This window comes from Rhea americana, unplaced genomic scaffold, assembly GCF_003343005.1.
Source record: "Rhea americana isolate MKP2758 unplaced genomic scaffold, rheAme1 scaffold_127, whole genome shotgun sequence".
In the NCBI taxonomy this organism is placed as follows: domain Eukaryota; kingdom Metazoa; phylum Chordata; class Aves; order Rheiformes; family Rheidae; genus Rhea; species Rhea americana.
In genome coordinates this window covers 391,434-402,489 of record NW_028185339.1, presented here as the reverse complement: position 1 = coordinate 402,489, position 11,056 = coordinate 391,434, and the positions used below count along the sequence as shown (strand labels likewise).

General features: G+C 37.8%; 1 protein-coding gene across 1 annotated transcript in view; it reads right to left on the bottom strand.

Moving 5' to 3' along the window:
• Positions 1–601: 601 nt before the first annotated feature.
• The window catches only part of LOC146600152 (uncharacterized), a 99,778-nt gene continuing 89,323 nt past the window's right edge, over positions 602–11,056 (bottom strand). The window contains exons 3-4 of the mRNA XM_085326071.1: positions 4,204–4,370; positions 602–688 (exon numbers count right to left, since the gene is read on the bottom strand). Of these exons, the coding sequence (XP_085182197.1) occupies positions 667–688; positions 4,204–4,370 (189 nt within the window). The 3' untranslated portion in view covers positions 602–666. The remainder of the gene's footprint in view (positions 689–4,203; positions 4,371–11,056) is intronic.

The following is an 11,056-nucleotide window of genomic DNA, read 5'->3' as shown; positions in this document are numbered from 1 at the left end:
TGCAGTGTTTCAAGTACCAAGTCAGAATAATTTTCATTCAAGTCTTTCCATTGCTAATACTAATTTCCACTTTTCACTCCACTCCCAATAAAAAACACAAAAAGAAAAAGAAGATGTTGCTGAAAAAAATTTTGAGGATCTCTCTCTGTTCTACCTCCCATTTGCTGGCTTTTGCTTCATTTTAGATCTCCCTCATTTCTTCTGAGTTTATACTATCAAGTTCACATAGACAGACTTAAAATAACCCACCATCCAGATTATACTGTAGCAAGTGTATAAAATAAAGCATATTTGTCACCCATTTCCACACATTCTAGTTGCATTCTGGTAAAACATGGCATGAAGGAAGAAGTATTAACAAAATCTTGTAAGACTGCTCTTGAACACACTTATGTAAAGTGAATTAAAGAAGTGTTGAAGGATGATTTAAAAAGTCTGGGTATTATTTCTAAATATGTAATAATTCTACTGAATTTAACAGAGTTAACTTCCAAAGTAACAAACAGTGAAAGCTGGATCAGATTCAGATTCCCACTGATATTTTAATATATGACATGTTAGATCTTCTAGTATCAGTATTGAAGTTTCAGATACAAGCTCTTACCAGTACAAAATAATATCCCTGTGTTTTATATAACCTTCATCTCACTGGAGCATCACTGTTTTTCAGGTATAATGAAGTGAAGATCTGTGGAATAAAAAAGGAAGAAAATGGTCAAGGTAAGTATCTAGACACCAAAAGACTATGTGTATTTATCACTTCAAAGTGAAAACACAGAGCAGACAGGAAGTGGGAAAGGTTCAGTGATGGTGGTTTCAACAGAGTGGTTTAAAATTATGCACATTCCCTGGAAAGAATCCACAGCACTGGTAATAGTGGTATTGTGCTAGGAAACAGCACATAGAAATTTTGGATTATAGGTATCTTGTAAAAATCAGGTGGTGGCTATTAGTCCTATCCATCTATAATCATGTTTAAAAACCCTCATAAGAAAGCACAGATATGCAGCGAAGGAGACATGTTAGGAGGAATGACAAAGATTACTGATATAGAATAAAAATGTGACTATCATTATTTATATTCTCCAACGGTAAGCTTAGACTGCCTGACAGTAATGCATGGTATCATACAAAAGAACAGGTTCATCACACTGACCGCTTTATATGCAGTGGGTGTTTAAAGAAAATAGCAGATACTGGGAAATGGTCAGGAGTTGAAGAATCCATTCTTAGAGCCACACTTAACCTTCGAAAGTTCAGCAATTTCATCATGCTCCTTCACACTTACACAGAATCTCTGTAAGCACTGTATGGATAATAATTAATTTGCACAAAGAGGATGTTGTACGTGTTTTATAGATGGGCAGTCTGCAGCACAAAGGTCAAGATCCTCACCTGAGGTCAAGAGCAAAGCAGTGATAATGAGGAACAAAAATATATACGAGGCCAGATCCTGGCTTTATGAGCCTGCCACTGAAATTAGCAGACCTTTACAGTTTAAGACAGCTGCCTTACACCAGTGCAAAGCAGTGACACTGTTGAAAAAAAGCAGTGTAAGCAGGATTATATCTAGAGGCAGATTTCAACAGGAACATTACAGGGGGCAGTGCCAAGCGCCAGCTCACACATTAGGTTTTTACAGGTAAAACTGTAGCTAACACTTTAGTTTGAATCTGCTGATCCATCACAGAAAGCTCACATTGTAAACAAAGCAGTCTGGGAAGAATAGGAAAGAAATACAGCCTTGTCCAGTCTAGGGCTTAAAGGAAGTTTTATGGACTGTAATAGTACTGATTCCTTCCCCTATAGCCAATATTCTAAATAGCTCCTTAAAAGATACCTTCATGAAAATTCCCCTGTTAAAAAATAGCAAGCAAGCGAAATGACCATCAAAAGTACACAAATAAAGAGTAAAAATATACATATATGTTTGTGTGCGTATGTGTGCCTGCACATGCAAAAATATATAAGAGAAGGAAATGTTCTGAATAAACCTGAGACGCCACACAAAGAGAATTTGGTGTTCTTGCCAACTGTGCTCAAAGACAAAGCCTGGTAACTGCAACCATCAAAGACATATAGAAGATTTCTTTAAAAAGCAAGAGGAAAAAGACCAGAAGTCACCAAAGCCCATTTCATTAGATAGGCCAATTTAATTAATTTTTTCAATTTGCTTTTTTTCTATGCATGGGTGTAAATGCAGGTTTGAAAGCAGGGAAGCTAGAGGTGATGGGAATGAAGCTCATTAGGAAGCAATAAAGAAGGAAGAGACGCCAGAAAATGAATGCTACTTCACTGGGAGAATTTTAAAAAATGCCATTTGTCTTCCTGACACAGAGGGAGAAGAGCTCGGAGAGCCCATGCATATGGTTAGTTTGCAGAGACCCATGACCTCTGCCGGCCTTTGACCTCAGGGTTTCAATCAAGACAACACTAAGCTGTGCAGTGAGCAATGTTGGTGCCACCTCTTAGTATCTACTAACTGCAATTCTTAAAGACTACAAACCATGCCCAGAATAAGGAAAGACATAACACAGGATTTCAGCAGAATATAGATAACTAAATCCAATGCTGAATATTCTGAAAATCCCTAACTTTTGAAAAGTCTAGCCTACTATGCACTAATATTTCAGACCCTACGGTCACCTTTGACCCCAAAGTCCAATTTTTGCTTATTGAGTCAATCCAGTGCTCATTTCCAAACTAACAACCACAAACTGAACTGGACTTGTCACAAAATAACAGTAGTGATAGCCCGTTTTCTTTAGACCATGGCCAGAGGTAGTGCCACTGTACAATCAGCCTGCTGGTTAAGGATTTGCCTAGTGTGTCCAAGACCCCATTTCTCATTTTTGTTGTCTTTAAAAGCTATACCTTTCAGGAACTAATTCTGTGCCACTAAGAAGAAAAAATAACTCAAAATCATGGGAACCAACAGGAGCAGAATGCTAATATCTGGCCGCTGTGGCACTCTCCAGTAGAGCCAAAGCCTGGGTTTGGTCCTTGCTTCTCTGGATCAATTCAGCATTTCCTGTGACCAGCAAGAACCCTAACTCTGCTCTGCTCTCTTTCTAGTCCTATACAACAGGAGGATTTTAACAGCACGGGCAGAGATCTTCTTTGATTGCCTAATTGCTGCTTGAAACAAAACAAAACAGACAGAGTGGGCATAAAAGGAAGCTCATTTGTCAAAAAATATCTAAAAAGGAGAGCAAGCCAATTGACTGGGATACTGAGGATGGAAGTTGTTGCAGTCACTGCAAAGTTATTGCACTCTAGACACTAGCTACAAACTGTAACATAGATAAAACAAAGAGATTAGAAAAATTCTAGCAAACCAATTATGGAATACTGAATCAGGTTCTTGGGAGTTTGGAAGTTTCCTTTGCCAAGGAAATTCACAGCTAAGCGGAGGACTCAAGCAAGGTGCTTTCTGCTCCTAGAGCCCCAATGATACAGACAAAAATGTTGGAAACTCACTGGAAAAGCATTGTCGCCTTCTTACACAGGCTCTTATATGGACTTGTGCAGTGGAAACCTCACAAACTGACACAAAGTTCACTGTTACCATGCAGTTTGCAATAACATGTCATCCACCAGTCAACTGGCTGTAAAAGAAAAATGCACTGCAGACCCATTACTTCCCTTCACATGGGTTAGAGAGGGAGAATGAAGGAGCTGCAAACCCTATGAACTGCTCTACATACACAGAGCTTCTTTCTACTCCAGTCCCATGTAACATACGTGAGTTTTACTCTCTCTGAAAATACATCCCACATTTCCATATTAGCCTAATCTCAAATGCTCTTGAACAGGGATTCAGGCCCTGTTTCTCCAGGCAATATTTTTACTTTCTTTTGCATAGAAATTCATTTTGCAGGAGTGAGAAATCCTTACTAAAGGAAGGCTAGCAGGCAGGCTACGTTGGGTGCCGCAGCCTTATTCTGGACTTTGGCTGAAAGAGGTGCTCAGAACATATGGCTTCTTTTGCACCTAGCCCCTGTAGACACAGTCTAGCCTAAATTGTCTGGGATCCAGGCTGACTGCTGACATACTCTTCTACAGCCCCCAAGATGCAACCCCTGCATTTAAATATGAATGCACATACCAAATTATGCAACAAATATAAGCTGCTTTCCTAGGTGGATTCTCATTGCTCTTTCCTTGACTGCTCAAAAACTTCCTGAAGAATAAAATACTTACTCTTTTAGGTCTTTAGGCTTTCTGAGATGAGCAGCAGTGGTCATTTCTGCAGTATGAAAAAACAGTTGTGTACTTAACCTGGCCAGGGTTTGACAGCAGGCTTCAGTCTCCTCTTCTTCCTTGATCTGGGCATAGAGCCAGCAGTCTTCCCAAGGAATTTGTACAAGCTGGGACAGCCATATTCCATAAATAAGTCAGACTCAATTATTTTATATCAAAACAATATCTTAGCTTTTAATGAGTGCAACTGCCAATACAAAGAGTCACACATTATGAATCACTATTTTCTCCTTCCCAGCACTTTCTAATTTCCTGCTAAGGAGACAAGCTCAATGGGGTCATTAATCTGAATTAGAAATACTGTGACCTGCTCTGTACTTTATCCACTAACATTTTCTGGCATGGCAACATAGGATGGGATTTTGTGTTTCAGACAGCAGTAGGATTTGAGAAATGTAGGATCTCATTTTGAATAAACTCTGGAAGATGGGCATTTTTACTAGCAAACCCTTGAATTTAAATGCAGTGCATGGTTCTCTGTCTTGAAGCATCAAAGCAAATACATTGATCAGACAGTAGATAATATGTTCTTTAAACAAGCTAACTCAAGGACTTTTTTGTTTTAACTTGCAATTAAAAATCAGTATATTTTTGAAAATACATAGATAAGTGAGATCACAAAACAACTATAAATACAGAAATGAAAGGTATTAAAGCATAAAAAGAGTATTCATAACAGCAACATTCGGAAAACAAATGGAAAGCATTGTACCTAACTTTATTTCCCATTTACAATATAACCATTTAGGAGACCAAAGCCCCTGAGAAAAAGATAAGTTATATTGGATCTACATTTTTAAGCAGAATTGCATTCTGATCTCCACGGAGAATTGCTTAAAGACACAAACATGATATAGCCCTTGGGTCCAATATCTGCAAACATTTATGCACTTAAGCCTTGTTTTCTTTTTTTAATATTACTTCTTATTAGACTAAAATGGAAAGTGCAAGCTCCAGTCATGGAGTACGTTGTGCTAGGCACAGAACAAATTCTGACCAACAAAAATAAAATGCCAGAACTAAGACCTAAGTGTTGCATAAACTTCTTGCCAGCCATTTTACAAAGGAATGTATTTCCCCTAAAATAACTTTCCGCAAATGGATAATCCCAGCAAAGTCAGTGGGAGTTTTCCACAGAATTTAAACTGCTTATGGAAATAAAAATTTCCAGCATCCAGCCCAAGGCCCCAGTTAGTTTGTATATGAGGTTGCTTGAGTTTCCAGAGTTCTTCTAGCAGGATTGAGCTTAAATCAGAGAATGCCATTTACAAATGGCCATCTCTGGAATGATGAACAGTAGTCAACTGGAACCCGCCATCCTGAACAGCTGCAGCAGTAGAGAGAGACGTTTTGGCTGAAGATACTGAAGCAAATGCAGCACATATCTCTAATGAGAGAGAAAGCAGCCTGTTCTCACTACAAATTATTCCATAATTATCCTCAGCTTCCTATACACATTTGAGAAGCCAAAAGTATTAAAAGTCAGTACATCTTGACAACTACATCATCTCTCCTCTGACACAGACCCTCACTTCCCAGGGTGCTAGTATGAAGTTTTGGTATTGTGTTAGAAAGTTATGTTTCAAAGTGTGAACATTCTTCATCTTTGAGAACCTTTTTGCTAAATATATTAAGGCAGACTACAAATTAATGTCAAGTAAATTAAAGCAGAAGGGACAATTTTCAATTGTTTAGATTTCTCTGTTTCAGATACTGGTTGATTGTGCCTCTCTCAAGGAGGCAACAAGCATCTCATATTTCAGCATCTTCTCAGTCTGCTGACATAACACAGGAGAAGGAGAAATGTTAATGCTGTGCTCCTGCAGTTTACAGATATTACAAAATAAATTTTAAAAATGCAAACCAAGATGACTCCATTTTTTGTAGAGCAGATTCCTACACAAATGAATAGTGTTGTGCTGTTTTGCTTCCCTGTCTTTACATACCAGATGGCAGAACATGAAATAAAATGTGAGCTATTGAAACAAGATGAGCATTGGTAGGAATGAGCTGATTTCTTCTGTTATTTGACATAAAGATGTTTTACAGGAAGATCAGAGTTTTCTTCCATGCACACAGATTACAAACAATGTAATGTTTATTATAGGCTACAGAACCAATTTTTGCCCTATTTCAATTAATGTGTGTCAGTGACAGCAAAAAGGACGGAGCTGGAGAAAGTGAAAAATGTCTATACAGCTTGCTACCATTTGCGTTCTTACTAAGTTTGTCCCTTCAACCTTGCCTCCTACTTTCTTGTTACTAGGACACAGAAATTCCCAGATATGATATAACTACTTCCTTTGATCCAAAAACACATTTTGTGCTGAGAAAGATAAAAGACCACAAAGAGATGGAAGCTCTTGTCTTGATAATTTTTTTATTAAAAACACATACACCAACAAACAACTAAGAAGAGCAAGCAGTCTCTTAAAGCCTGGGTCTACTTAAAGTAACCGATCTGGTGTTTAATCAGTTCTGACTTCCTTTTATCCAAAAGGAAGAATTGCTAGCTGTAATGCTTATGATCTGTGGTTTGACAACAGTTTTAATATCAGGAAACGATTAACTGTACACTAGGCCAGCACTGTTTTGTTTTATTTTTCCCTGTATTCAACCTTTGACTATAAAAATTTTTTATTACATTTTGGCAAACAGTTATTAATACAGGAATTGCTGGTCAGCATTCTTGATATTTCAGTGTCCCTTGACAGCTGTTTTCAGGAAAGCCACTTTTTCTGGTTAAGCTTTACAGGTTACTATTGTCATCAGAGCCCATGCAAGCACTCACTCACGGCAGTGTCCCTATGCTAAGCACATCAAATAATCTTTCTGTAACTTTGAAGTTGATCCTAACAGTCATGTCATTGATCTTCATTATTACATACACACAAATTTCATCGTTTCTCAAAGGAAACTTCATGATTTTCCACTGACATGTTTCCATTGGTGAGCAGTGCAACTGTCCTCATGGTCAGTAACAACACATTAAGAAAAATAAATTCTATCCCCAAATGAGTTCTATGTCCATTTTGAACGGTGACATCAATAAATACAGCCTTCCTAAACTATACATTATTATTTCCAAATTCCAGTAAAGCTGTAACACATTCTGACACTTTTTTTTTCTTATGCTGCCATCCAGTTTTTCCAAAGGAAACACAGCAGTTCTTTTCATGAGCTTTTTCAGAATTTTGGAGGCTGATGCTCAACCATGCAGTAATTCCTAGAAAAAGTATAGCAGAACAACTGAACATTTGAACTCACACAAATAACTTCGCCAATGATTTTCCACATGACCCAGAAGAATTATTTTTAGAGGCAGAAAAGTAGTTTTATTCTTTATTTCCATTTAAGCCTTGTGATGTTGGTAGGACATTCAATAAAGATGCGTATTATTATTTCTCTATGATGCATATTCATTTGGAAAAAATATATAATTCCTAGAAGTACTATCCATGAAGAAGACATGCTGTTCTAAGCACTGTACATCTTAGAGTAAGACACAGCTTCTGTTTCCTGAGAATTTACAATCAGAGCAGACAAAATAGAGAAAAAAAGATGATGATAAGTCTATTACTCTACTTTGCAGCCAGTTGATCTTCTTCAGTTTCTAGTTCTGCCAGAGTTCTGTATGAGATTGGTCAAGTCATCAATTTTTCTGGACTTCACCTCCCTTTTCCTCAGTATAGAACACAAATTGTCAGTCCATTTTTGACAAAGAGCTCCATGAGCAGAATAGCCATCTGCTTTAAACATAACTGTGACTTTCATGCTTACTCAACAATTGGATGGTAACAATTTTCAGCTGTTATTGCTCTGGAAAGACACGAGTGCATTCTGTGGAGAATGATATTCCACAACCCAACCACACCCTCCACTTAAAGCACTCTATTCACTGGGAAAATAGAGCCGGTAGAGAAGAAAAGCCATATATTTGTGCTCAACATTGTAAAGTCGTCCTAACCACTCCAAAGAAAGTCATCTGTCTACCCAGGCCTCTCCTTTACAGGCAGTCTAGGAGGATTTGTCAGCAGTTAGGATGCAGCTCTAGTATAGTGAGATCCAGTCTTTGCTCTCTGTTCAGTCCCAAATATCTGGTGCCTTGGCTACCCTGCTAAGAGATGAGAGTTCATGGCAAAGTCACTCAAATGCAGCTGCTGCAAGGGCCACGTTAGGCAACTCCCTTCTACCCCTGATTTCTCCTTTTTTACTTTCAAGCAGTTTAGGGTATTAGGCAGTATTGGGAGGTTATAGAAGGGGCTCAGTGGTACAAATGAGACAATCACATTTCCATTTTGGCTTTCCCATGACTTCAGAGTCAGCCAAAATTAATGTTACTTCCATAGCATCTCTATTGTATTTGCTTCTCGGCTGACACATGCTGTTCCAAAACACAACTAATAGTAAATATTTGTGACCTTCTTACAGCACTCCAAAACACAGAGTTGCTATCAGAATGCTATCCAACCTTTAATTACTGGAGTGCTCAAGGGAGATACATAATATGCTATTTTGCACAATGTATTGATAGTTCCCAGATGAATTCACTTGACTTATTAACTAATCTCTTACTTATTTCTATAGCCTGAGGACAATCAACAGCCAATGACAAATGCTGTGTAAGCAGCTTTTTCCTGTATGAAATTACACAGGGAACTTCAATTTGCATGCCACAGTAAATAAAGACATAAATCCTGTTTACTGTAAAAGCTCATTACTGTATATCATATTATAGAATAATACACATTCTGCTGCACGTAAATAAAATGTATTGCAGCAAATGGTTGCAGAGGAGCTGTAAAAATGTGGACAGTGTGATATATTAAATCTCCCTAAAATGCTGCAGCTGTTCACGGCTGGATGATTTTCTTACCAATTAGGTTTTAGTGAGACAGAACAGGGCTTACACATTGAAAAATTCTGAAATCAAACATAAAAGGTCCTTCAACTACTTCGCAACTAATACCTATTAGGTAAACATAATCCAAACCTATTTATAAGGCCGTCATTTACTTCCGAAATGCTTTCCAGAATTGGTACACAAGCACTTTCATTTATCCCCGTTGGTTTCTCCCTGTTCTCTACTACAGTAATCTGCCAACAGCATGATGCAAGAAGCCTATTTCAATTTTTAAACATTTTCCATTTTTACTGTCTTTTTCATAAAGTCTTAGCTTCCCCAGATGTTCCTTCTTTGGGCAATCTACTTCTCCAGCTCATCTCTTCTTGGGTGTGATCTGTTGTCTGAGCAAACCTGTGAAATGACAAATATTTAGGGTGATAATGGTATTACACTATGTTTTAAGAAAGTTCACTTTGCCTAGTTTCCTACTTTATTCCACTGGCCAGCAACTTGGCAATAGCTCACTTTCTCTCAGACTTCTCAGATCCGTCTTGCAGCTAGAGGCACTAGTACACCCCCATCCTCCTCCCTGGTTATATCCAGGGAATATTATCACACTAATATCTACTTGTGGAGAAGATACAGTCAGGTACAAAAGTCTGCATATACAGCCAGAAACCTGAAAATGCAAAAGTTAAGATTGCAATGTCAACACTAGCTCACCCATGCTGCTCACATRCTCCATTTCATTGGAGCCACCTGAATTTTTTAACACAGTGTTTTCAAGACAAGAGCTCTTGCTCTATAATCTCCATTCAAAATCCAAGAAAATAAGAGACTGCTTCAGCTGATAAAAGCGGGGATTTGAGCCTAGATTTCTCTCACAGATAAACTGGGACCCACTTCATCTCTGGGCTCTTCCTTAATATCAACAGAACATTCTGTTTGTCAAAAGTACAAATCTGCCAAAGCATTTACATTCCTGTTTCTCAGGATAAACACTCTACACTGATTATCTTGTAGTAAAACATGGCAGACAGAATTCCTTGGCTAAACAAATAATTCTCTTCTGAGTTTCACTTTTGCACTTTTTCACAATCCAATTGAAACTTCAATACGAAYATTGATACAGCTGCAGTCTCCATATTTAATACACATTTGTTTCACATAAGATTCATTACAGATCTATAGGACCTAATTATATGCACTCAGTTTTGCACTGACTTTCAGGTTATGTTTTGTTAACTGGGTCAATTTTGTTGTTTTTTAAAAAAGATGGTTGAACATGAGAGAGAGGTTTTAAGCCAAATAAAGATTCTATGAGAATAATCACTTTTAGGAAATCACCAAAAAGTTTTCATAAGAACAATAAGATTTACAGGGAATCAAAAGGGAAAAGGTCCAATGACAGATTTTTTTTTTAATTTAGGATTTTTGTATTGTAGATTTTACTCTGTAGCCTCCTACAGAAGAGTGAAGAATACTTTTCAGAACCCAATGAAATTTCTTACATCATCTGTCCCTTCTATATCAACACACGACACATTATACTGCTGCTTTTAAATGAATTGTATTTGCATGCATGTTTACCAGAGGGTAAACTTGTTTTTATCCTCATTTTATGAGGATAAACCTCATCTTATGGGTAGAAACAGTTAGATGACAAGCTGTAGGAATGTCAGGATCACTGCAGAGATCTAAGTCTCCTTCATTAATGTGCAGGATCTACACGTAGACAGAAATTCATTTACCATGAAAACATACCTACTCCCAGAACAAAACAAAAACATCTTATCAGTCCTCCTCTGCTCTGTTTGGGAGGAAATTAGACTATTTTTAATACAATATGTTGAGACATTATTGTTGTGTTATCTCAGCAGGGAGCAGACAGCCAGTGAAAGSGCACACTCAGTGGGACCAAGCAGGGCTGCCACAGAGCTGCAGCTG